At 37.1% G+C, this 25,436-nt stretch overlaps 4 protein-coding genes across 6 annotated transcripts; 1 reads left to right on the plus strand and 3 right to left on the minus strand.

The window, feature by feature from the left end:
- Window positions 1-265: 265 nt before the first annotated feature.
- On the minus strand, window positions 266-13,974 carry LOC149932497 (uncharacterized). The gene is made up of 17 exons (XM_090157135.1): window positions 13,877-13,974; window positions 13,539-13,702; window positions 13,235-13,468; window positions 13,030-13,169; window positions 12,753-12,857; window positions 12,500-12,684; window positions 11,989-12,245; window positions 11,519-11,916; window positions 11,465-11,469; window positions 4,072-7,237; window positions 2,311-2,450; window positions 2,113-2,229; window positions 1,746-2,033; window positions 1,520-1,684; window positions 1,252-1,463; window positions 962-1,170; window positions 266-889 (listed from the first exon to the last, which is right to left on the minus strand). Exons 2-17 carry the CDS (start codon window positions 13,655-13,657, stop codon window positions 750-752), a joined length of 5,880 nt encoding a protein of 1,959 aa, XP_090013261.1. The 5' UTR covers window positions 13,658-13,702; window positions 13,877-13,974; the 3' UTR covers window positions 266-749.
- A 28-nt stretch (window positions 13,975-14,002) lies between these two features.
- Window positions 14,003-15,979, plus strand: LOC149932498 (uncharacterized). 2 transcript variants are annotated; one of them, XM_090156054.1, is made up of 6 exons: window positions 14,003-14,359; window positions 14,418-14,501; window positions 14,671-14,722; window positions 14,790-14,949; window positions 15,025-15,388; window positions 15,457-15,979. In XM_090156054.1, exons 2-6 carry the CDS (start codon window positions 14,499-14,501, stop codon window positions 15,499-15,501), a joined length of 624 nt encoding a protein of 207 aa, XP_090012180.1. In that variant the 5' UTR covers window positions 14,003-14,359; window positions 14,418-14,498; the 3' UTR covers window positions 15,502-15,979. The 2 variants fall into 2 exon arrangements, with proteins under 2 accessions (XP_090012180.1, XP_090012179.1); XM_090156053.1 differs by having other exon boundaries at window positions 14,671-14,730; window positions 15,457-15,978.
- On the minus strand, window positions 15,954-18,296 carry LOC149932499 (frizzled-4-like). Its single transcript, XM_090156052.1, has one exon. It carries the CDS (start codon window positions 17,999-18,001, stop codon window positions 16,274-16,276), a length of 1,728 nt encoding a protein of 575 aa, XP_090012178.1. The 5' UTR covers window positions 18,002-18,296; the 3' UTR covers window positions 15,954-16,273.
- A 3,701-nt stretch (window positions 18,297-21,997) lies between these two features.
- Window positions 21,998-25,082, minus strand: S2P (membrane-bound transcription factor site-2 protease). 2 transcript variants are annotated; one of them, XM_090156686.1, is made up of 9 exons: window positions 24,930-25,082; window positions 23,784-24,077; window positions 23,619-23,722; window positions 23,310-23,556; window positions 23,043-23,226; window positions 22,886-22,965; window positions 22,615-22,816; window positions 22,474-22,549; window positions 21,998-22,279 (listed from the first exon to the last, which is right to left on the minus strand). In XM_090156686.1, the coding sequence occupies exons 1-9, from the start codon at window positions 24,993-24,995 to the stop codon at window positions 22,042-22,044; spliced, it is 1,491 nt and encodes a 496-aa protein (XP_090012812.1). In that variant the 5' UTR covers window positions 24,996-25,082; the 3' UTR covers window positions 21,998-22,041. The 2 variants fall into 2 exon arrangements, with proteins under 2 accessions (XP_090012812.1, XP_090012813.1); XM_090156687.1 differs by lacking the exon at window positions 21,998-22,279 and having other exon boundaries at window positions 22,319-22,549.
- Window positions 25,083-25,436: the final 354 nt, after the last annotated feature.

The following is a 25,436-nucleotide window of genomic DNA, read 5'->3' on the forward strand; positions in this document are numbered from 1 at the left end:
CGTTACGTTTTCGTTAATAAAAAGGGTTATCTGCCTAAAGAATAAAAGATATCTTTTAAGAAAACTAAATTACGAAAGAAACCAATACAAACGTAGGCCAGCCTAAGTTTCTAAGCTCAATTTTAAATAATACTTGGGAAATAATATCTAAAGAGTTTGAAAAGGCAAGATCCAAATGCATAAAAGCGTATAAAATAACACCACCCTCATTAATAATTTAAAGTTGATTGGCTATATATAAAGGAAACTGAAATTAACTAAAAGATCTTGTTACACTAACATTTTTATTCTTTAGCCAAGATTTAGAACATGATCCAATTAGTTTAGCAAATTCAGTTGGATTATTTTTTAAGCCTACAATGGGGTAAAACTTTAACAAGGCATTTTAGTTAATCTAGATATGACTGGCAAAAGGGGGAGTACGCCAATGTTAATATTTCTACAGGGAATCCTTAAAAAAGTAGCAGCAGAGACTGCTTGAATATAGTGATAAAGGTAAAATGTCACAAATATAACATCTTTTGAAAAGTTGTAAATACATTACCTTCACATGTAGTTATAAAAAAAAACTAAAAGACAAGCAGCCTCGCCTAAGATTAGGTCAAAAATACGCTGATAAGATTTAAAAAGAGGCACCTTTTTGGGTTCCAGCCCAAAATGGGTCTGAATATACGAGATAAAAATGTGAAGAGTACCAATAGAAAAAATAGTACGTGTATATTACATTTACTTTGAAAATAGATATATATTTATGGTCTCCTAGACATTGAAGGTCTCAACATAAGAGCGGCATCTATCCATTGATTGGGTCGATCAACCATAGATCTCCAAAGAACTAATTCTTCACCCATTGCGTCCATCCAGTCTACATCCTTCCCCTGATATTTACCTGCAGAAAAATACACCCTCCGTGATATAGGATTTATCGCAAAACATTATGGTAGTGGGATAAAGAGCTTACCAGTGCCTAAATTCATTCTAACTCCTCCGAGGAAGTCGTTGCTAGTTATTTTATCATAATCCCAAAGGGTCAACTCCAAACAGCGATCTTTTAATTCCTCAGTTGATATGTCTTCGTACACAAACGTATGATTCCATTTGGGATTGCAAGATTTTTTTACCACAGGAGTTTTCTGCTTCCCAGATTTACTTTTATCTGGTAAGAGATAGCTATTGGGACCGCCACAAAATATATGTAGAAGGATGAAAAAAAGAATATCGTACATTGACTAATAAATCAATTATTTATACCTTTTACAAAAAGGATCCGAAGTTCCATTAGAACGCATTGCCATTAAGTTTCTGGCTTCTTTAACTAGAACGTGTAATGTGCCTTTAGTTCCTGCTATAGAACAGCTGGAGCCTTTACGACTAGGTTTTTTGCTAGTCACATCAGGAGGAACAAATTTTAAAGAAAGAATTATATCTCCTTTATAAGTTAAGGATGATTCGGCAGAATCCATCTGGTTAGAAAAAATAGTGATAATGTTTCTATTTTATCAAATAATGAAAAACTTACTCTTTCTTGTAGAGGATACCATTTCAATGCTTGAGCATTACCTACAATTTTGGAGCTAAGGGGTAACGTCACTTCTCCCAAGAAATCGTTACGGCCAAAGATATCACTGTGCCAAACAGACAACCAAATAGTTCTAGTATCCAATTCACTACCAGTTACGACAAACTAGGAGAGTAATAATTAAATTTAGCCTTAAAATTAATACTTCCGTGAGAAATCCAAATACTTTTAAGACTTCATCAAAGACAGGATTTAATGTGTGTTTCTTCACTTTAGTTTTCCTTTTGCCACCTTTGGTTTTATCAGGTAACAAATACACTTTCACGTATGGATCAGATCGATTTCTTTTAGTATCAACTGGTGCTACATTACGGCACTCTTTGACATGCAATGCTAAATGACCAGCTTTACAATTATAGCTCATTGAAAAAAGTATTTCGCCCGTAACAATAACAGCTCCGTAGCGACCTCCACCAGCTGCGCTGTAAACGCTAGACATGCTCTCACTCCTAGCCTATAAAAGTTGTAAAGTACAAAGAAATTGTAGACCAAAACACATTGTAGTGGATGTAAAAATAAAAGAACTTTCTTACTCCAAACAGGCTGGTTTGACTGCGACTGTAAGCACTAACAACTTGATCTACATCTTCTTCAGGAAGACCAATGCTCTCTTTATCCGAAAGAGATTGACTTCCTCTGAAGCTGTTAGTCTAAACCATAAAATTAGGCTTTCATAAAACTACTGACCAATATTTGGGTTGTCCTTATAAGCTTTAATAAATGTTTCATACTTCTATATGATCAGAGACCATAATTTGAGGGACAGCACCAGTTGCTCTATTAATTCCATCATCACTACTTGTTGATAATGCTTTGTTTCTCGCTCTTAACCTTCCCCTCGGGGAAGATCGGTGAGCCATTGCATTTTCATCTATTTCAAATAAGAATAACATGTTTATAGTTATTTTCACTAAAAACTTATATACAAAATTGTAAACTCATCTATGTAATGTCACATAGTTGTATTCTAAGTTGCAATACTAATACCGAGTCTTTTTACTTGTCCCATGTAAAGAACTGTATTATCATAGCTTGCATTATCATTTTTAAAACATGTGAAGCAGCTGCAACATAACTTAAATAAAGAAGATCCTCTTGAATTATTTTTAACCAATCTATCACTCTCTAAAATAACACCACCTTTCTCTGACATTAATATAATAGTATGTTAACTTTTATAACAGAATATACCAAGTCAACTAATTATAAAAATGTTTTGCGAAGGAACTTTACAAAAATGACAAATGACGAAGAGCCGCTATCAGCTAAAACAATGAGGCAGTGCTAAGAAAACGGAAGACTGATAAAAGTACTTGATGCAGGATATATTTTAGATTAGAGAAGTTAATTAGCTCAGGGTACAGTAACAAAGTAGTGACAAGTTAGGTTTTCAAGAAGGCTACACTATCAAACAAAACTGAATAAAAGAATTATTGGTATAAGATAATGTCAGTCACAAAAGAAGAGTTACAAATGAAAGAGGGATAACCATTTTCACAGAATCTACAATATCAGTAGATATAGACAATAGACAAATTATTCATTTTGAAAGTTGAAAAGCAAAGAAAGTAAGCAAAGCAAAGCAATAAAATTTATTTTTATATGTGGATACCGCAAATAGAAAAAAATTAAAGAATTATGAAATTCAATAGAACTTATAAGCCACATTCACTTTTCCTTAAGATGTTTAACCGATATATTAAAGGAAATATGGTTGAACAAATGACATACATCCTGCTAGTAACAGAAGGCAAATGGGCAGCAAAACCTGTAATGATCAGTCAAGCGTGTGCTCTCCTCTCCTACATGTACAATAGCCACTGAACTGTACAGCCTACATAACTACGGACTAAACATTCATTTCTTAGCCTCCCTTTTTCATTTCTTCACAATCACCCAGAAGCCTTTCCAAAACTGCGTAGGGGCATTTCAGTTTGCAATCTAGTTTTTTTTTTTTTAAACACCCCCCTTTTCATGCTTTTATAAATACAATGAAAAACTTATCTTAAACAAAGAAAAAGCTTCCATCAAAATCGTGTATATTTAAGGAGAATAACAAAATAATATTGTGGCCATTACTATACCCAAAAATATTATTCAACTAAGTAGTTCATGTTGAAATCTTATCAACAAAAATTAAATAATGCGAATAAATTTATACTGTGTCAAATATTATGAATTAATTGTAACAAATAACACCCATTTTAACATTTCCAAATACTAGTTAGTCTATTTAAGGCAATACAAAGTGTGCTTACAGAAATTTATTGCTAAGAGAGACTAAGCCCATACAATAAAAAAAGAAGAGCAGGAATGATATTATGATTACTTAGTTATTTAATACTTATCACAAATAAGATAATTTGAAAGAGATTTCTGATTAACAAGAAAATCCTGAAATAATAAGCACAGTATATACTTAATACATGTTTTCCAAGATGGGTTTAATCTCTCTATTATCCCTAAGTAGGAGGAAAAAAAAAACAATTTACCACGTAGAGCAGTTAATTTCCGAAGTACACCAGATGTAGAAAAAAATGATGAACTGAATGGTCTTTGTCGAAGGTGTGAAGATCCCAATGAATTTGTAGCCAGATGATGAGACTTGTTTCGTAAATTTAAAGGTAAAGTGCTTGATTTTGGGTTGGCTATCAAAACAGAGTCCGGAATGTTTCCGGAACTCAACGACATTTTTGAAGAGTCATTAGTTTCTGACAAGGCATCGTAAACACCAGATTCTTCCATTTCATTATTAGTTCCCGTTAAACTACAAGAGTCCTCTTCTACTTCGGGGATCGTTTCAGTTGAAGTCAAAGATTTATGGAAGACTAAAGAGACTGAGGATGCTCTTGAGGCCAAGGAATCATCAAAACTTCTGACACTTTCTTCGGAAGACTTAAAGGAATAATATCCCGTATCTCTACTAGAACCTCCTTTATTCTCAGAGGAGGAATCTAGTTCCATAATATTACTGGCCGATTTACTAGTTGACTTGCTCACTACAACTTTGTTAGTTTTGGTCGTTGCTCTATAGTTTGCAAGCAGCAAGTTGTTTTCACTTGAGGCCTTCTCTTTAGAATTAAGGGAATTAGGTACAGGCGTTCCAACTCCACTATCAGCTTCAGTCCTGCCCATAGATTCTTCCTCATCAACTTCTGATGTACTTGAATAATACTGTCTTTTGCTACGAAATAGCCTTGTGCCACTTACAACACTACTGTAACTTTCTTTCAAATCAGCTCTGGAACCCACAAGAGTTTCTTGAGATCCACAGTCAGAAATTTTAGATTCTGTACTCGACAATGAACTTTGACCAGAAGGTAAAACAGGAACGAAGGACAGGGTCAGACTTTCACTTTTAGTTAACTCAAAGACTTCAGCTTTGGGTGTCAAACAGTCTCGGTCAAAGGATTCTAAGCTATACAGCTGAGATTGGCTTGTAGATGAAGTGATAAAATCTTCTTTATTTTGTGAAGTTCGAGTTACATTTGGTACAAAAACGTTAAATCCTGCCACATCAGTATTTACAAGGCACTTTGAAGTTGAAAGTTCGGTTGTTTTTCCAAATGATGATATCATGCTTATAACATTTTCAGTCTTCTTTTCTTCCATTATTTTACTACCATTCATGCTAACTTGAATATTACTGTTAATACCCTCAGACAAGGGTAATATTCTAGAAACAGGCAGGTAATCTGACATTCCAGAATTTGTCGTAGCATTTCCTTCTAGCAAAGTAAAGAGTTCATCCATTTCATGGGATATTTCGGATTCAGTTGGAGTGTGATCAGAATCATCATAACTAGGAATACTTATACTGGCAGACACGGTGGTTTCAGAACCAGACTCTGATGGGGTTTTTTCACTAACAGAGTGAATTTTATTTGGTGGCCTCGGACTTTCTAAATCAGAGCTATCATGCGCATCACTGCTACTTGGAGCTTCCATTCGTCTCCTTGGCGGACGGTAAGGCCTCCCAGTAGCTGGAGAACTTTGCTGGCTCAATGTAACAGAGTGCATTAAAGATTCAATTTGTTCTTTGATGTATTGCCGGGCATTTGTAAGCTCAGCAGCAACACCAAGCCCTTCGATGGTTGCTTCTAGGGTTGGTGGCTTAGGTCCTTCAGGGCTATTGTTTTCAGACATTCTTTTCAGTGATTCCACTAGTTGCTTGCAGAAGTATATAGTTTCTTCAGAAATATTGGTATTCTCTAGGTCCCTTAATAGTTCACGGTGTTTAGAATGAGAACGGTGAGATAGATATGGCCTTCTCTTAGGAGTGGAAATTCTGAAACTATCCGCATCTAAATTTCCTTCTTCATCAGTCGAATCTTCGTGGGATTCTAAAGTATCACTTCCACAGTCACTATTGTTGCCTGTGCTTCCAATAGTACTGCTACTGCAAGTACTACTTGTGCTAGAGGGTTCGTCATTCCCAAAATGCGCGGGGGACACTCTTTGCATCAATCGAGATATTTGAGTCTCTAATAAAGAAAGAGCATCAACATCTCCATTAAAATTATTGGAACTGTTTTTGTTGGTTTGCGTAGAAGATTTTATATGCATCATGAGTTTCCCAAGCATGTATGAACAACTAGTATCATCATCACAAGGAAATGATTGAGTTTCATCTATGCTCTCTACATCTTCTACATCTTTGAATAAAATTCGTACATCCATTAATGGATCATTATAGCTTTCATTAGCTTTTCTTCTTTTCACAGTGTCACTGTTTTCCTGTTCAAAATGACAAACAGTATTGCTCTCATCCCCTTTAGGATTTGAAGAGTCTTCAGAATCTCTTTCAAACTCTGGTGGATAGGTAACTGATGAGCCTTCTAATAAACCCGAAGTAAAATACTTTTCTAGACGTGAAGAAGCCATTAGGGCTAAGTTTTCTTTTTCATCTTTGGATTGTTTTATCATAGGAGAAGAACCATCTTCGCCTTCAATACAACTAACTTCAGCAAAAGGAATTCGGCCAGCGACTGCCTCTTGTTGCTCTGACACAAAAGCTAAACTGAAATATTTTTCCAGCTGGGAAGGTAGATGGTTGGAAGTATTTTTTTCATCAACTGATTCCATGTCACTTTCTTCACAGCTTTCTTCCATTATAGTATGAAGCGCGTACAATGATGGATTTAGATATGGTAAATGAAGGTTTGGTTGAGAGACATACACCGTGTCTTCGGATGATTCACTGCTTGTTTCATTAGCTTCATCTAAGCTACTTATGTCATCAGGATATTCAACAAGTCCTTCATCATATCTAGATTCACCCCAACTATCATTATCACAATTTGTTTTGTCACTGCAACTGGAACTATGACTTCCTGGCCCCGATTGACCAATAGCTTCTGTGTAATACTTTTCAAGACTGATAAGTTCAGTTGGTGGTTTATGCTTTTCAGTGTGATCCATCATAAATAAATTGCGTATACAATCAGCCACAACCCTGTTCCCATCGACAACATTAGGGTTTAAGTCATTCTTACTAGAGTTGTTTGAAGTAGCGTCGGGGACTTCTAACTTATCAGCAAAATCAACATCATCAACCTCTTCATTATTTCCTTTCTCTGTAGATTCCATTTTAATTTCAAAGTGAATAGGAACTTTCAAGGTAAATTTTTCGTTCACTGAAGCAATTGATATCCAATACTAATAAGTCACATTGTTTTCAAAACGCAGCTGTTTACGTCAATACATGGCCTACTTTCGCGATAAGAAATAAATAAAAGTAAAACAACGCTACCTAAGCCTAATGAAGTTTATATTATCTCATACGTGATACGTCACGTCCTCGGTACCTTAGGGTAAAAACGGCGGCCAAAAACGAGAGGTAGTGGACGTGACACAACACAACAAGTTCACCACCTGACGAAACAATAGTTCCGTAAAAACTTGATTCTTTTCATAACAAGAAACCTGCTATTTAACAAAAAAAGTAAGGAACAATTAATCTTCAAAAACCGCGTTTCCAAGATTAGAGAAAAAGGTTCTTATAAAGAGAAAGTTCTTTCTACATTTCTATTTTAAGTTTTTAAAACGAAATATATCTAAACGACTTCTAACTTCCAAGTGCGCCGACCGTAACTCCTGTTACTCCTCAAGGAAGTTTTTCATTGGGGAGGAGAAGCAGGTTTTCTAGCCACCAAAACGTTTTACCTGCGAGCATTTCTGTAACGTTTCCCGAGACGTTTTCTCGCTACGGAGTGCCATGATCACCCGCCCCTCTTATATACCCTCCCCTCATACGTTTCCTCTTTCCCCTACTATTAAGGGGTCAGGGTCCTAAATGGGGGAAAGCGCTTCACTGACTTTATTTAACTATGCTATGATCGCGACATGTGCAGTACACAACCAAAAGTTTTAGACAAACAAAAGCATTAAAATGTTTTAATAGGACACCATGAATATTTTCATGATCAGAAATATATTCATGCTGAAACTTAAATAATGGTTTAGCAAAATGACCTCCCATATCTCAGCGGTCGAGAAACAAAGAATTTTAATATTCTTAGCTTGGTACGATTTAACTAAATTAGAACCAAGGAGGAAGAACTGTCAACACAATCCAGTCAAAAGGATAGGCTCTTTCTATATATACAAATCATAAAATTGGAATTTCTCGATGCGACGTTAGCGACACCTTTGGGAGCGCTGGTGGCTGGTGCTATAAATTAAAGGTCCACAGAAAAATTAGTCTTTTCAGTTTACATAGAGCCACCTAGTGGCAAATGCGATAAGCTCATGAACTGCTGAATTTTCGTCTGCTAAGCAAACGATTTTTCAATAAAGGGTCTGCTTAGCAGACGAAAATCCAGCAGTTTATGAACTTCTTGCATTTGCCACTGCGTGGCTCTATGTAAACTGAAAAGGCTAATAGGGACTTGGCAGTACTACGTCACAGGTTTTTTTTCAATAGTTTTTATCGTGGGGAGAAAAATGTTACCACAATGGCGGCCATTGCCAAAGCTACGGAGTGCCAAGTCTCTATTGGTGCCGAATTTCAGATAGCTCTTACCCTTCCGTTGCGTAACTCATACCTTCCCGCTTCTCAAACTATTGATTTTGTCGGCGTCGGCTTTTGATTTCGCCTTAGTTTGCAAAAGCCAGGGCTATATTCGCGACCGAAAACTATCGCTACGCTCCTTTTGGTTCGCCATTGAAACCTAGTTAAAGGCCGACTACATAAATCTTCGGTTTACTCTGTCTTTCACTGGAAGTAGGCTTACTGCAATACACGTGTGCCATGCAGTCAGCCTACTTCCAGTGAAAGACAGAGTAAACCGAAGATTTATGTAGTCGGCCTTTAAGTAGCGGCTAAAGCAGACGCTATTAGTTTTTCATCTTTATATGAAAATTTTACATTAAAAATTATGATACTTACATTTAAATATAATTTGTGCTTCGTTTGCTTATATTTTGAAAAGATTATTTCAGAACAAACGTTCTTATGACTTTTTAATGTCTGTAGCAGATGGAGAAGCTAGCGCCGTTTCGGACGCGAATAGCCTTAAAAATAAAAGCCATAACAGCAGCTGCTCTCTAAAGCTACCTTTGGGAAATTCTCCGAGGTAGCGCATACGATCTAGCATTTGCTACAGTCAAATTATTTATTTATTTATCATCACAAGTTGTGCCCACAAAGCCGTAAAAGGCTTATATGCAGGCTTCCAATCTTTTACAGGTGAAATTGTACAAAACACAATGTAATACAATACAAAATGGGACAAGGACAGTAACAATTACAAAATCAGAACAAGGACAGTAACAATTACAAAATCAGAACAAGACTTAAAATAAGATAAGGGAGATAAAGATCAAATTACCAAGTCATAAGAACGTTTTATTAAAATAAACTTAACAAAATTCAAGCAAATGATGCAAAAATTATACTAAAATTAAAGTATCATTATTTATAAAGTGAAATTTACGAATAACAATGAGGGAAAACTAATAAAGTCTGCTTTAGCCGCTACCTATCTAGGTTTCAATGGTTAAACAAAGGGGGCGTAGCAATAGCTTTAGGTCCCAAATATCTTGAAGATATTGATTTAATTATAAGTGATAACAATTAAAGTCGAGCATAATAATACCTTTTGTATTGTAATATTTTTTAAATGAGCATTCTGTTTAAAGGGAATATAACCTCTTGTATTTCTGTCACCCTCCGATGGTTCCAGTATTGTCCGCTGCCTCCTATGGCTTTTCACACCACACCTGCGGCGCTGATAATCGCTGATTGTGAAGGGAATAAAGAAAATTTATGGGGTCTTCCATAAACAACGCGTTGGAGGTTCTATTCCCTTTAAGTCAGTTTTTTGGGCATTTGCATTAGATTCCAGGACCCTACTACTGATGGTCGCACCTTAGACGCAAGCCACTCAACCCAGCAGAAGGTGCAGCAATGGGTGGACCAATCCCCACTTCGCACACAGCAGTGGGATTAAGAGTGGATGCTATAGCAACTCCAGCCGACACCCTACCTACGGAGGTAAGGAGTCAAACCCTTTGGAGAGAGCTCCTAAAGGGGAACGACGAGCACACAGCAGCTCAAGTAACCCAGCACAGCTGGCACCGTAGATCCCGGTGGGCCCCAAAAGGCCGGGAAACAGGACCGCCGTGCCCGCATATGGAGGCTCACCGCCCCACAGCAGGCCTGAACCGAAGCTCAGTATCCAAATGAGCCGTCGGCCAAATGAGCCGTCGGCCAAATGAGCCGTCGGCCAAATGAGCCGTCGGCCAAATGAGCCGTCGGCCAAATGAGCCGTCGGCCAAATGAGCCGTCGGCCAAATGAGCCGTCGGCCAAATGAGCCGTCGGCCAAATGAGCCGTCGGCCAAATGAGCCGTCGGCCAAATGAGCCGTCGGCCAAATGAGCCGTCGGCCAAATGAGCCGTCGGCCAAATGAGCCGTCGGCCAAATGAGCCGTCGGCCAAATGAGCCGTCGGCCAAATGAGCCGTCGGCCAAATGAGCCGTCGGCCAAATGAGCCGTCGGCCAAATGAGCCGTCGGCCAAATGAGCCGTCGGCCAAATGAGCCGTCGGCCAAATGAGCCGTCGGCCAAATGAGCCGTCGGCCAAATGAGCCGTCGGCCAAATGAGCCGTCGGCCAAATGAGCCGTCGGCCAAATGAGCCGTCGGCCAAATGAGCCGTCGGCCAAATGAGCCGTCGGCCAAATGAGCCGTCGGCCAAATGAGCCGTCGGCCAAATGAGCCGTCGGCCAAATGAGCCGTCGGCCAAATGAGCCGTCGGCCAAATGAGCCGTCGGCCAAATGAGAAGGGAAAATAAGCGTTTTTCTAGGAGAGGTGCAAGCTCATGTCCCCAGGGAAAATTTCATGCTGCCCTTTCCTACACTTCAAGCCAGATGTTGCAGTGCCCACACTTTAGTTATAGAATAATATCGGCGTGACATGTCTACGTCACCCATAATTTTTCCTATAGATAAAAAACTGCCCTCAAAATGGCGGCTATAGCCCAAAGCTACAGAGCGATACTACTCTGTACATAAATGTGTACTACCATATGTGTAAAATATTGTTACAATATTATAGACTTATGGTACCACTTATATAGCTGCAGCTGTCCTCTGAACAAATTACTAGAAATCCAATTTACATAATATTAAAAGCTTGCTATGTTCATCTAGCCTTTGATAATTGTAGCAATTAAGAATTATTTCTAAAATAATGTTTAGGTATTTTTTCCATGGGACAGCTAAGCTATGTGCTCTCATACAGTGGCAGATTATGTTCCTATGAGGCCCTAGGCACAATTTTTTCATAAGGCTCTTAAGTAAAAGTGGTTTTTATATTATTATATATATTTTTATATGTAGTGCTAGTGCACCTATTGGATAATCCGCCACTGCTCTCATAGTGCCTTCGCTAATTTTTAAGAATAATCATTACAAATATATCCAAAAAAATTGTTTACCATAAGTGGGTTCAGATGGAGAATTTCTGTTGAGGCAAACTTTTGGAAATTGGGCAGAATGTTTAGGAGTAGATTCCAACTCAGATTCACTATGACTAGACGAAGAGTCATTGTAACTTGAAACTAAAACTCTTCTGAACGTTGCAGGACTAATACTGCTAGGTCTGCTTTGATGAGCACTGTTAATGGAAGGTGGTCCACTATTGCTTGTCGTATCAGAAAAATTTTCAAAGCTACCAGATATCAAATTATTGTTTCTCAAATGCAAAGCTTGGTGAGAGTGAGCTTCCTCATAGCTTCCCAGAGAGTGACTTTTCAGAGTTTGAATCTCATCCTCTCTTGGTACTTTTATTTCGTAACAAGGTTCAGATATCGACCTATCATTGGTCAATTTTCTGCTAAAAATTTATAGAAAGCAATTGCTTATATCCAATTCAAACAAGCAGCTTCGGAAACCTTTTTAATCTTACATATTTTGAGATGCACGTAGTTGTACAATTCCTATAGGATTTGAAGCATTTTCTTCCTCAAAATCATTAGCTACTACTGACTTTTTATTTGTGTTAAAATCCAATGGAGATTGTTGAGGATTCTTTCGCTCAATTCTAGGTGATGGACCTTGAAGAGATGCTGAAGACAAACTGCAAGTTGAGACTGAAGAAGACGAATCTCGTCTTGAATAACATTTACTATAATACACTCCAGTTACTGGGAGTCTTTCTTTGTCCTAATAGAATAAAAATAAACATTGTTTATGTTTTAACTTAAAGATATTAACAAGCCAAACAATTTGTAATTGTTTGGCTTGAAGAGGGACCACGGCCCAAAAGCTCGCCGTTTTTATTTTATTATAAATATTAAAAATTTTTGTCATGAAGTATCCTGACTCTATATTAATTATTTTATTCTAATTATATCGACATGACTCTTAAGGTTTTTAAAATAAATGACTAATTGACTATAGATATTAACGTTACTCACATCTATGCTTTTCATTTCAGGATGAACTTTCGCTAACTTGCTCATTACTGATCCTTCAGTATCTATTATTGTATGATCTAGTGCAGGGTTTCTTAAAAGCAAAGGTCGTTTTTTCAAAACAGGCGGAGAAGAAATATTGCTGTTTCCAGGGGATTTTTTTAAATCAGTTAAGTTTTGGGGAAAACCTGTATAATTGAGGGTAAGATTAATAAACATAAATCAGTTTTAATCTCTCAATATAAACACTACTAACCAGATGAAAATTGAACTCTCCTTGGTAGGTCAATTTTTGAGCAAGTAGTTGGAGCAGATCTGATTGACATAGTTGGAGAAAAATGAGGTTGACTAGGAATAGAAGCTTTAAAAATACAAATTGGAAATTATTTTAATCATAGTAATTATAGTTTTCTACATAACTATAATACATCAATTTTTAACAAAGTTTAATTGTATAATAATTATTTTCTCATACAAATTTATAAATTACATATTTTGTAGCATATAATGGTTCAAAGTTTTTTGCAACCTACCATATGTTTTTTCAATTTGATTCATAGGTTGTGCTTGAGTCAATACCTTAGTTAACTCGTAGCTTTTAATATTTTTTTCTTCTTCACTCTTGCTTGACTTGTACACCTCCATCCAATCACCAGAAACTGCTTTAAGCTCCCTTTATTTAAAGAGAATCTTTTATATTTATATAGACTAGAATTTGTTTTTAAACATTAAATTTACATTTGTTTGGAACAAACTAAGCAAGCCCATTGTTTGGAATTTCCTTTACAATGGGCAATTTGATTGTTCTGACGGCAAGAATGGCAAACTTTTTTTAGGCAAATAAAACAGTCAGCACCACTATTGAGCAATAAACCTAGAGGTGTCAAACATCTGGCACACCGAGAACCACTATCTAAGCCAGGTTTAAGAGCACCTCTTCTTTTTAACATATGAAGTTCCGAGCGTAAATATCTGAAAATGGATGAAATATACATCAGTAGTGAATTTAGAACTAGTGTTTTGTAGTTAAAATTTCAATTACATAAGTCGTTTTTCTTCCATAGTTCGCAAAGCTTGATCTCTTTTCAAAACTCTTAAAATTGACTGCCTTTCTTCGTCAGTTAACTGAGATAAATTCATTTCGGAATTGGAACGATCCATTTCCAAACTTGACAGTACATGCAAAATGATTAGAGCAAGATGCTTCTAAATACAAAACGAAAATGTCACGTGTTTAGAGATTACACCAAGGCTTCCGGCTATATTCATTTTATTGTAACCAGTTTATAAACTTTATACAAGATTATTAAAACGATGAAATCAAATTAGGAATAATAAGCACTCGTATTATAATATTAAAACTGAAAAAATATTACTCACATAGTATTTTTAAATAGCTTTAACGTTTTACGAAGCCATTGCTGTAAAATTCAAATGACCCACAAAAATAAATACTCCTCCTTCCTTTGACTATTTTTCTCATCACTATCCCCCCCCCCCCGCTCTTCGAGGTCAAACAGGTCACAAGAGCGATACTTTATTAGAGAATATTGTTGTGACGTACATAAGATATATTGCAGCTTACCAAATGTTTTTTTGAAATTTTTACAATATTATCACCAAATATACCTTAAATAAAATTAATAAATAAAAGGCGCGTTTGTAACTTCAATAACCATGACTATTGCACCACCAAAGTGAAACAGCTGATAACTCCTGGCTGCTCCCATTTATGTGTACATTTGTTTACTTCTGGTTTTTAGCTCAAAATAATGTCACTATAGGAACCAAGTGGTTTAATATAAATTATGGGCCATGGAAACGTGGCAACAGTTTTATCTGAATTTGATTTGAAAGAAATTGGTGAGAAGTGAAGAGTTACTATAGTGAACTAATTAACCAAATAAAATACCATTTACAGGATGAAAAATGAATGCACATTAAAAAAAAATGATTTTCAAAATGCTAATTCTAATTAGCTTTCTACAATACGCAACAACCAATGGTAACCTTTCATTATCAGTATTTAAAATAAACTTATTGTATTGCCTGAAGATTTCTCAAAGTTTCTTTATGTGTTTCAACAACATTTAGAAAAGCTTTGTCGAAGCTTGATACATTTTTATTAAGGGGATAGAGCTTCATCTCTAATAATATTTTTACTATAATTTCAGAAGAAGCCAAAACCAAACTGTCTAATTCTCAATGCAATACCAGCCTCAAAATGTGCCCTGGTATAAACTTATCTATATAACTGATTAGCATATATCTTATAAGTTTTTTTCCATTCTAGGGTATCTTAAAGCTGAACCATTGTCTAGTTTACCATTAACAACCCTTCCACCAAATTTGAATTCAGGAAGAGACATTTATGAACGATCCTGGACAACAATTTTACCAATATTTTTCCTAATATTGTTTGGCACGCTTTGTATTCATTGTTGTCATCGTTGGTAAGTGCATTTAAAATTAATGTAATAAGGAAACACTTTTAAAAATTATATTTATATGTATTTATATAAATTTAGCTACACTCGTGGGAATCGAGAACCATCATCTCAAGCGATTATCCCATCAGCTCCTACAGCTCCAACATCACCTCTACTTTCACCCCCCTTGGTGGTGACCTTTGCATCAATTCATTCCAACCCTTTTGAACAACATATGACACCTCATACAGCTTCATTACTTGTAAGACCATCTATCCGCGATGCAGATCCAAGGGCCAGGCCTCCTATCGGGCCTCTTTTACAATTCAGAGGCATACCATACGATGGACATCCAGCACCATCCGCCCCCAGCGCAGAACTTGTGGTAACGCCACAAGCCTATAGATCTCCGATGAATCCTGGTCATCCTGATTTGCCACCTCCTTATCATCTTGCTTTGCAGGTGATTCTGAGTTAATCCCCAAAAAAATAATTATCAATGAATTCAATCAACTGTATTTGTCATTTTAGTTGGAAGAACCACCTCCTCCATATTCAGAAATTCGTACACATTGATGTGATTGGCCATTTCAATTATTGATGAAGATCTGCAATTAAAATGGATGTTTGTGGAAATTGTGCCAATATAAAAAGTTTTTCTACCTGCTTTATAAGAAAAATAGGCTGTAAAAGAAAAACTGATGCTTGAGTGGTGGTCATTTCACGATAGAAAGATAATGCAAATTACAATATAGAGAGTAAGGAATGTTAGTGAAATGTGGGTGTACATACACGTTTAAGCTGCGATAATGGCTTGGGAAGTGTATTTTGATTTTATCTTTGAAAAAAAATGTGGTATATTTCCATGAAATATGACCAACTTTAATAGTATTATATCCTTGTTTTATATTTTGAAAGATCCTTTGTTAGTTATTTTTTAGATTTAATAGTACAATTTTTAGGAACTAAGTTCATTTTTACTTAAATTGTGATATTTTTTTTAGTTTTAGTAAAGTTTACATAAGACATAATTTTCAAACGAGTTTATTTCTACAAATTTCCAATAAAAAGTTCTTTACAAAATTAAACTTTCATTTTTCTTACTGTACAATATTTAACATGTTTTATAAAATGCATTATTTCAAAGCAAGAGCAAAATCATACATCAAAGACATCTAAGAATATCAATTTGTACTCTTACAACTACAAACATTTAACTTTTGGCATAACACATAATGGCACACATTTTTGCCATTTTAGAAACAATGATATTAAAGAGTATTTCTTTTAATAACTAATGCTAAATGCTTTTGATAAAAAATCCTCAAAAAATGAAGTAGTTGTCTAACTAAAATACAGTTTCACTCCCACTTTTGGAGTGCTTTTTTCCCCTTTCTATCGGTATGTAGTATCGTTGGGGAACTGCTTTGGGAACACTACTGACACTCAAAGGTGGACCTTTAGGTTTTTTTTTGCCAAATCTTCTGCCAATTTGTTGCCAAATAGATAAAGGAGTTTTGCTTGACCAAATCCAAAAGCCTGTAGTTATTCCAATGACCAATGACATGAATATTTTCAAAGTGAAAATCTCCACATTAGGTCTGCTATTTGAATTAATCATCATCCAGCTATCTCTCGAAAAATACTCGTAAAAATTTGCAGCAAGTACGCAAAAAGCTGGTATGAGATATAAGGCTGCAAAAATTCCAATTCGTGTGATAAGAACTTCCAATTTGTCTTTCCTTTTATGATTGTGATGAGGTAGAACAGCGATCGAGCCCTGTTTGAGTTGCTTTCTATGCGCTATGGCACCAGCAACAAGTGTTAGTATTCCCACACTCAAATACACAAAAGATGGTATAATAACAAACCATAAAAGCATGGATTTGTTTTGATTTCCAACATAACACATGCCAGTCAATTCATCAGCATCAACATTTCTTAACACCAAAAGGACAATAGTTTGTGAAGATGGTAAAGCCCATGCAGCCAAGTGGAAGTATGTGCAACGCTGTTCAATAGCTTCAGGACTCCATTGTAACCCAGATGCCAAAAACCACGTAACACACAATACAACCCACCATACAGCACTGGCCATACCAAAAAAATATAATAGCATGAAAACGACTGTGCAGTTAATGTTATCTAGTCCTTCTTGAATCAATATACTGGCATTATGTTGACCATCAATATGACAAGATACAGCGGTACGCCCAGAAACTAGACGTATGAAATACGCAATGCTATATACATTGTAGCAAGCACTTATAAAGATGATAGCTCTTTCTGGGTAATGAAACTGGGAAGCATCTACCAAAAATGATAAAACAGTGAACAGAGTAAAAACAAAGCAAAGTCCAGCCCAGATGGCCACCCATATTTCAGCAAAGTTTTTGTTGTCTGTGGTAAATAATATGTCAGCATCACACGAATGTACGCAACTTCCGGTTCGATTTACGTAATAAAACACATTAGAGTAGCGGATGTGGCTGCATTTACCATAGTGATTTGGTTTATTGAGCACACTTTTGCTTTTCGGATCATTATTTGTTGTAAATGTCAGTAAGCCTTCATATCCCTGATTCGTTTTCAGTATGGATCTACCATGAGCGGGCATTGGGTTTCTTTTTTCATCTTCAGTAGCATCTGGGCCATCCATACACATATGTCTAAGGTTATTCTCTTTCGGGAAATTAGAACAGTTTAATCCAGTTGGCCAAGGAAATCCAAATTCTTGAAGCACAGGTTGACAACGCGTTTTAACACTTTCACATAAAGGTCTGCAAGGTCCAATGGGCTGTTGTACTTTTTCAGTGCACATGGGAACATAAACAGAGCAGAGGAAGAACAACAACTGAGATGAGCAGCTATACTGTATAAGCGGCATAAACGTTTGTAGCTGCAATTCCGCATCTTTTTGAAGATCATTTCCGATCAAATTTGGCATTCCAGTTTCATTGTAACCAAGACGTTTGCACATATCAATCCTAATTGGCTCGCAATTCCTTACTTGTTCCGTTAAACAAAAGGAAAAAGAAGCCAAGTACAATAAGAGGATAAGGCTTACTGATCCCATGATAATCTTATTCAAAAATGTTCTTATTCACCAAGTTTCGTAGTAAAGATTCTTGACGAAATAACTTTTACATCGTACTGCTTATTTTAAAATAAAAATACTACGTATATATTGAAACCAATGAAATTTCCGAAATGTTGAACATCTAACCCAAGTAGAAAGTTAGAAACTATCGGATGTACTTTTAACGGAGGAAGCGCGAGAGAGATAAGCGATCGGCATCTCCCAGAGTGCCAGTCTTTCTTGGAATAAAATGACTGAAAGTCAGCCAAAGAGCCAATGAAAAAAAGGCTCAGAGACGCGGCTGAGTTCCTTCCCGCCCTAACGCTAAACTAGGTGCATGACCGATCCATCCACAGAGAAACGCTCGCCCCTAAGCCCCTCACTACAAATTTCTTTCGTAGATATCACTGTTTTTAAAAATAATAAACTTATTGTTAAACGACATCACATTTGCTAGTGGTTTTCATAAGTTATTGGTGTACATTTCTTAAGATTTTTAAAAAGTAACTTCGCATACTAAAATTAAAGGATCGGGAAAACTAAATTAAAGTTAATATAATAAGAACACAATTGTACCAAAACCTTAGAATCTAACCTCTAAATATATATTTTTTTTGCACAGTTCATTTTTATAATACAATCAACTAGTTTTGAGCTTTCCCTGTTTGTGAGTTTAACCAAAAAACTCCAGTAAAAGGCAAGAGCCTCTTTAGTGTGGCGACTGGCGAGCCAATTTATCATGTCAAAATGAAGAGGAGGAATTTCTGTAAAATGGTCAGTGGGTGGAAATATATTTTCGACGCTGACGTTTGACGATTAAAGCAGATTCCCGCGTTTGAAGGAGACGGGGAACGGCGGTGGCGGATTCAGAAAGAGTGGGGGGGGTTGGCGTTGGTGGTCTACGACCCTAAAATAGCTTCCACTATACAAACTTTTGGTCAAAAAAGGAGGGGCGTCCCCTCTCAATCTGTAACTAGATCTGCAAGCAAGACAGACTAGAGAGGGGCCTCAATTCCCGGCTAGAAATTTGGAATCACTGGATGCGCAGCCGAAATACAAAAGCTCTTCTTTCCCCGAAGGTTCTATCACCTCCTCCCACAAATCCTCATCCATCTTTCCGATGACATCCCGCGGCGCTAGTTTGGTCGTTGTCGTGATGTTGCCATTTGGCTATGGATATTTTCCATTGATGAAAATGAACGGAAAATTCGACGAAACGTTTTATAATACGAAGGTTTTGTATGAACAATAAATAGACCATGAAATTCATTTTATTCCGTTGGCTTCAAATGCCTCTGCTCTAGTACATTTGCTTCTGCAATAAATCAGTTTTGTTTCCTAAAAAAGACGCGGGTAAACTGTAAACGTATGGTAAAGAGGAAAACTTCTCGCGGGAGGATACGAATTTCGGAGAAGCGGGAGCCGGGATGATTTCCTACATCAATCACGACAGAGTACATAAAACAACGGCGCTACTCTGAGCTCGCCTCAGAGTTCCCACGTTCGCCTACGGGCACAAGAATAGCTAACTAACGAAAAAAAAAAACAAGTTGACCATAAGGAGACGCTTATCCAATTACAAAATTCTAATTTTTTCATGCATCTGCCATTCCCAAAAACCCCGTCGTGTGTGCTGGTAATCGTCCGTCTTCGCTCTTGTTTTCACAAACTAGCCTACCTTAAAAAAAGTAAACTCGCTCGACTTCACTAGATGTAAAAAAAAATTAAGCAATTTTATCCCCCTTCGATCGCCATCATCTCTATCCAAGTTTGACTCCCTGGAGGCGACGCTTTGAGGTTTTTTTGTCAGTCAGTGAGGGATAATACGGAGAATTGATATTCTAAGGGGGCTCGGTGGGGGAGCGACACAAACGCGGATTACGAATAGCAAAAGAGCCAGCCAGCACAGAATGTTTGTTATTGAAACTAGTCCGCAGGAGTTCTATCCTCGTCGTCGATTTCTTTTTTCCAAGGGCGACCGCTCACCGACCTCTCGCGATACGCCAGAAGCATCAAAAATGCTCGGAAAAATTGAAGACTCTCGTTATAAGGGCGGATATCATCAGTAGGCCTGCGAAAGAAAAATTAAACCGGTTTGGGGGGGGGGGGGGAATAACTCGTAACGCGGATAAAGTCCATTTTCAACAACGTGATACAAAAATTACGATAATACTGTCTGTCTTGTTTGCCTTTCTATCCCCTAATTATATAAATGACTCTAAAATATGGTTATAGTAGATTTTCAGGTTTCAAGAGTTTGTTGAAACAAGTAGATATTCGCACTGTATGGAATTTGGTAACTTAACAATAATATTATTGTCCCCCAAAGTGTGAAACGGAAGTTGGTCAATTTTCATGTCGCTGTTTTGTTAATTTGGACAATGGGGGCAGATATCGTTAGACTACAGACCACCTACCCCAAGTGGGACAAGTATCGCTGGTAGTAATTTAATTTTTCTTTGTCTCGAATGTGATCCGGCTTTTTAAAAGCGCGCCATCTCTTGGCAAGTTGGGGCAGTTTTAAAGGTGCATGAGCGACAATAAAAAATGCACTATTTTCTGTTTGCTGAAAAAAATGCCGCGTCACTTTTAAGACAACTTCGAGGTTGATGCAAGTCCTTCTTGGGGTAGTTGGTCTGTGGTGAGACTAACTAGTTGACTGAAGTCCCTATTTAATTTAAAAAGCAGGTAAAGCGAATGTAAAAGTTTAAAAACGCTTTAACAACATTACTACGGGAGACCAAAAACATTATTTAGGTAGTTTCTTTTCGCTTGTTCCAAGATTTTGGAGTAGGCACGGGTAGTGGCGGACTGGCCATAGAGTGAACCTGCCCGATGGCAGGTGGGCCCCATGGACCGTTCAGTAAGTGGGCCCCTCAAACATGATAGCGTTATAGTTGTTAAAGCTGTGGCCCTATGTCTTCTGGCAGCCAAAATATTAGACCCAGTCTGCCACTGGGCACGGGTAAGAAGAGTAACGTTACACGATGTCATTTTACTCCGATTCTGGGGTGGCGAATAGTTCCGAGTCGGAGTAAAAACGTCTTCCCAAATTGGCTGCCTGTGGCCTATCCAGCAGATAAATTCTGGCTAGCAGACAACAAAATCCAATTTACTATCTTTACACCTCCTTTTCAAAAGGAGTAAAAAGAGTAGCCCTAGTACTCCGCAACAAGCGAATAGTTTATGGGGTGGAGTAATTATCATCCCCGGAATAGGCGAATATCACGTTTTAGGTTAAAAAGAGTACACTTTTAGTCCGAGAACCACCTAGAAAATCAAGCCACTTCAAGCCAGAGCCATAAGGTGGTGGTGGGGGGGGGGGGGGTCACACGCCATGCGGGAATGTAAAAATATATATTTTCCGCTGACGAATAGTGGACCCTGAGCATACTTAACTCGTTTTACTCCTTTGACGTAATTAAGAAGATGAAAGTTTCAACGTTTCATAATTAAAATAATAATTGATTGCTTATTTCTAATTATTGCTTAATTATCGAAAGTGAAAGGTACGCGGATATAATAACCCCTCGCAATAATTAATGGTTATTTTTTCCTTGAAGAGCCAATGACGGGATTCGGGAAACAATCGATTGCTACAAAGAAAAAATTTAGGTTGATTTAACTGCTGGGAGTAGTGGCTCACTCCTGTAATCCCAGGCGTCCGGGAGGCAGAGTTTGTGGATGGCCGTGTGAGGACGACCACCAATCCCCTAACGGGTGGTCGGAATACTTCCGCCAAGGGTGTCCCCACGTATCCTCCCGTTGGCGTGGCCGTTACACATATCTCGCCCTGATTAATCAGTTATTGTGTGTGTGCTGGTGTCTAAGGCCTCGGGTCGACACCGATGTGTGTGTATCTCAAAAAAAAGGTTGATTTAACTCCTTTCAGAAAGAGGTTTGAAAATATGATACTCGGGTAACTCGGCATAAAACCTTTTTGACTAGAAACCGATTTTTAATGACTATTTTTATTTCGTGCGGCGAAAATAAAGTTAATTAGCTTTTAACTTCGTTGGGTGTCTTATAAATTATATTTAATCAGTATGATAAACTTTAAATAAAGTAAGAATTCCACAAATAATGAGAGAGATAAGCATAGTGGTTCCAGACCACGTCAACATACTTACAGTAAATTTGCGGGTTTTCGCGTTAGAAACGTTTAGTGACAAAAACAAAAATTCTATAAGGTCTTTTACAATGAATTTTCCGTCCAAATAGAAACAGGGCACGACATTCAAAATAGCTAATGCACCCGAAAAAGAAATTATATATCTAATACGGAAATTCAGGAAAATAACCATTTTCACGGCAAATGGGTTGAGACTGGCGAACGATTTCAGTAACAAAAGCTAGAGATTGGGGCGATTTGGATAGTACAAAACTCTCTGAAAAACTTATGATTGCTAATCTTTTGCAATCTCTTCCAGTCCCAACCAAATTTCCCAATTTAATGCAATCAAGGATACTTCAAGAAAGTCTCCCAAAAGTGTACTATCTTAACCGGAAAAACCCAGTATCTTGAAACGTAATCAGTGAGTGTAACTAAATAACAGTTTTGTACGCTATTACTAAATACCACCCAATATTTTTTTTTTTAATTTTTAAACCTGCGGAATACAGCTCCTGAATGGGACCCAAAAATATCACTTTAGGTAGTCCTCTTCTTTCAATGGGAATGAGACGAAATTGGCTGCTGTTTTCGTTTACAGATGGACATAAACAAATTTCGGATAGTTTACATTCTTTAGATGATTTACAGCTGTTACTAGAATATTCTAGAACTTTTCTAGCCGGTAAACATTTAAACACCTGGAAGAAAACGTGTAAAATAAATAGAAAATGTCATAATACTTATAATTTCTTTCGCTTAAAACTAACCATCTCGTTTGTTGTCTTATACGAAAAACAAATATCTGACTGGCTTTCAGGAGGGCAACAATCAATACTGTTGACATTATCTTTAAAATAAATATTTCCTTCAATCAAGAAACTTTAGAATTTATTAAGGGCAAATGAACCTTTCAGCAATATTTACATCCAACATTCTTAGTTGCCAAGCCACTAATGATGTCTGATGGTGAACAAAATCCAATTTTGGGAGTTTCAGATTGTTCATCTAAACAATTATTCCAAGACACAGCATTTTTAACTGGACAACTATTAATACTTTCTATGATATCTCCATAACGTAAACCAGCCGGCCCAGCTTCTCCAGAATTCTAAATATCATATTATTTTTTGTTGAAACTTGCCCTTGGGGTAAAAATATGGTTATCCTCTTAAGATTTGACATAATACATACATCTAATACGTTTATAACTGTACATCCATTTCCTTGATCATAAAAGGGTTGAGTCAAAAATGGTGTAACACCCAATAGAGCCATACAAACGAGGGCCAAGATTATGTTATGCCAAACACCAGCGCAAAAAATTCTCAAACGTTGCCAAGGAGAGAGACTATTCATTTGCTCAGTGGGCAAGTTAACAAATGCCCCAGGAAAAATTCCCATAAAGAACAGACCAAATTCTTGTACTCTGACATCTTCCCTATTAAATTTGTACATTGGACTAGATAAGTTGTCTGCTTTTATCATTAAACATGATCTTACCTAGTGGCAGCCATTGCGTGGCCTATCTCATGCAGAACACTGCTGATTAATAATGTAACAAGAAAGTATGGGAGGTCCATGATAGGAATGTTTATACCAGGGAGCTAAACCCATAAAATAATTTATTGTTGCGGTGCTTCGACTGAAATTCTGATTATTATTTACCACTGGTTGTATATATTTTGTAATTTTTTGCTTGTCATATTTGTCAATTACAATCTCAAGCAGGAGGCTTGTGACCATATTTTTAATTGACATAGCAAGGAAGAAGAATGCTATTGGCATTAAAACACATGTACATATCACTCCGCAATTGAACCATAGTTTTTGATATCTCGGCCGCCAACAGCCCCATTTTTGAAGAGTTCGATTCCACCGTGAAGTACAAAATTGTATCATCAAGAGCTTGACAGTAAAGCCGCAGTTTAGGAGGTTTATGTATGGTGGTAGCATACAGCTCTAAGCAATGATCAATATATCATTTTTATAAATCTTAGAAAGTATTAACATGTTATATCAACTTAGGTTAACAATAGAAGCTAAAAGTTATGAAAAAAAGGCCAAGATCCACTACCTTCTCTAATGATATTAGAAAAGGCAGGGTCAGATTAATAGCATTTTCCATTGGGCTCTTGATCACCCAGAAAAAATAAACTTCCATTTGAAAAAAAGGAGCAGCTCTGAGGTGGACCCACATCTTCCATTGACCATATTGCTCCCTCGAGGATTGATGCGACATTTCCAGATCGCAAATGGTATACGAACTTGATACACTTGTTATTGATTTTTCTGAAGATTGCAGACAATACACTACTCTGCTAAAGATTTGCATTTCGTTAGGTTGAAACTATTTGTAAGTCCTAAACTGTTCAAAGAACTAATTTGGACTCAGCTATGGCGTCCCGACTATCTCGAACTCCTGCCATCTCGGAGCTAAAACTGTGATGTCACTCTTCAAGCAGTCCCAATGGAAAGTGCTATAAGACCTTGCAATTGCCACTGAACCAGATTCCCATTTATGAAGAGCCTGGTATGATTCATGGAAAACCCAGCAATGGAATATTTCTGATATGCCTTAAGCATGTGCTTATTTTGCTTAGCGGTTAATCCATTTTTGATACAAGTGTCATTAAGATCTCATATCCATATTCCTTTGTTGAAGTAACTTAGATTAATGTGGGGAGTCTAGGCTTGTTCCTAATAATTATGATCACTATTCACTAATCAGTAATCAATCATTTACAAGAGCCCAAAGCCTAGTTCCCTTTATAATGATTACGCATAAAGAAATTCACTTTAAATAACACTAACTTTAAAAATGGCATCCAAAAAAAGAACAAAAACCCAAAATCCTATCACTATGACTAAAAACAGCATTTTCAATCACATTGTACTAAACACTAAAGCATTTATAGGACGGTAACTTCGTATTCCCTAAAAGGCAGAGTTGGCAGAGTTCCGGCAGAGCTCCTCTTCCTACTGCGGTAGTAGCGACTAAAGGTAGTCGAGAGAAAGTAAACCAAGGAGAGGCGCGACCATTTCTAAGGCGGTCAACGTTATTCACGCGATTTCAATTTCTAGATTTTGATTTGGCAGAGCTTCGGGCGTCTTATTCCGTAACTAAGGTCGGCCTACATATTTAGAATGAACTAAATATGTAGGCCGACCTTAGTTACGGAATAAGACGCCCGAATAATAGGGTTATCCAGGAAAAGCGCGACTTAGGCGGAGCTCTGCCATATAGTTCTATTTATAAATTCAGCAACGCTTGCCGAACTTGTTTTTATGTTGCTCCTACGTCACGATGTCATAGCTTTA

Source organism: Leiobunum rupestre, chromosome 8 (genome assembly GCF_980474605.1).
Source record: "Leiobunum rupestre chromosome 8, qqLeiRupe1.1.hap1, whole genome shotgun sequence".
NCBI classification, from domain to species: Eukaryota; Metazoa; Arthropoda; class Arachnida; order Opiliones; family Sclerosomatidae; genus Leiobunum; species Leiobunum rupestre.

Excerpts from the sequence above, each read along its gene's own strand:
- LOC149932499 (XM_090156052.1), bottom strand. The coding sequence starts at position 18,001 with ATGGGATCAGTAAGCCTTATCCTCTTATTGTACTTGGCTTCTTTTTCC.
- LOC149932497 (XM_090157135.1), bottom strand. The coding sequence starts at position 13,657 with ATGGATCGTTCCAATTCCGAAATGAATTTATCTCAGTTAACTGACGAA. Across the intron at positions 12,858-13,029 it reads TCAAATTGAAAAAACATATG|CTTCTATTCCTAGTCAACCT; the intron begins GTAGGTTGCAAA and ends GTATTTTTAAAG. Across the intron at positions 2,230-2,310 it reads TGGTCTCTGATCATATAGAA|ACTAACAGCTTCAGAGGAAG; the intron begins GTATGAAACATT and ends TTTATGGTTTAG.
- LOC149932498 (XM_090156053.1), top strand. The coding sequence starts at position 14,447 with ATGATTTTCAAAATGCTAATTCTAATTAGCTTTCTACAATACGCAACA. Across the intron at positions 14,502-14,670 it reads ACAATACGCAACAACCAATG|AAGAAGCCAAAACCAAACTG; the intron begins GTAACCTTTCAT and ends CTATAATTTCAG. Across the intron at positions 15,389-15,456 it reads CTTATCATCTTGCTTTGCAG|TTGGAAGAACCACCTCCTCC; the intron begins GTGATTCTGAGT and ends TTGTCATTTTAG.
- S2P (XM_090156686.1), bottom strand. The coding sequence starts at position 24,995 with ATGCTGTTTTTAGTCATAGTGATAGGATTTTGGGTTTTTGTTCTTTTT. Across the intron at positions 23,557-23,618 it reads CACGCAATGGCTGCCACTAG|GGAAGATGTCAGAGTACAAG; the intron begins GTAAGATCATGT and ends CAAATTTAATAG. Across the intron at positions 23,227-23,309 it reads CAGTTATAAACGTATTAGAT|AATTCTGGAGAAGCTGGGCC; the intron begins GTATGTATTATG and ends TATGATATTTAG.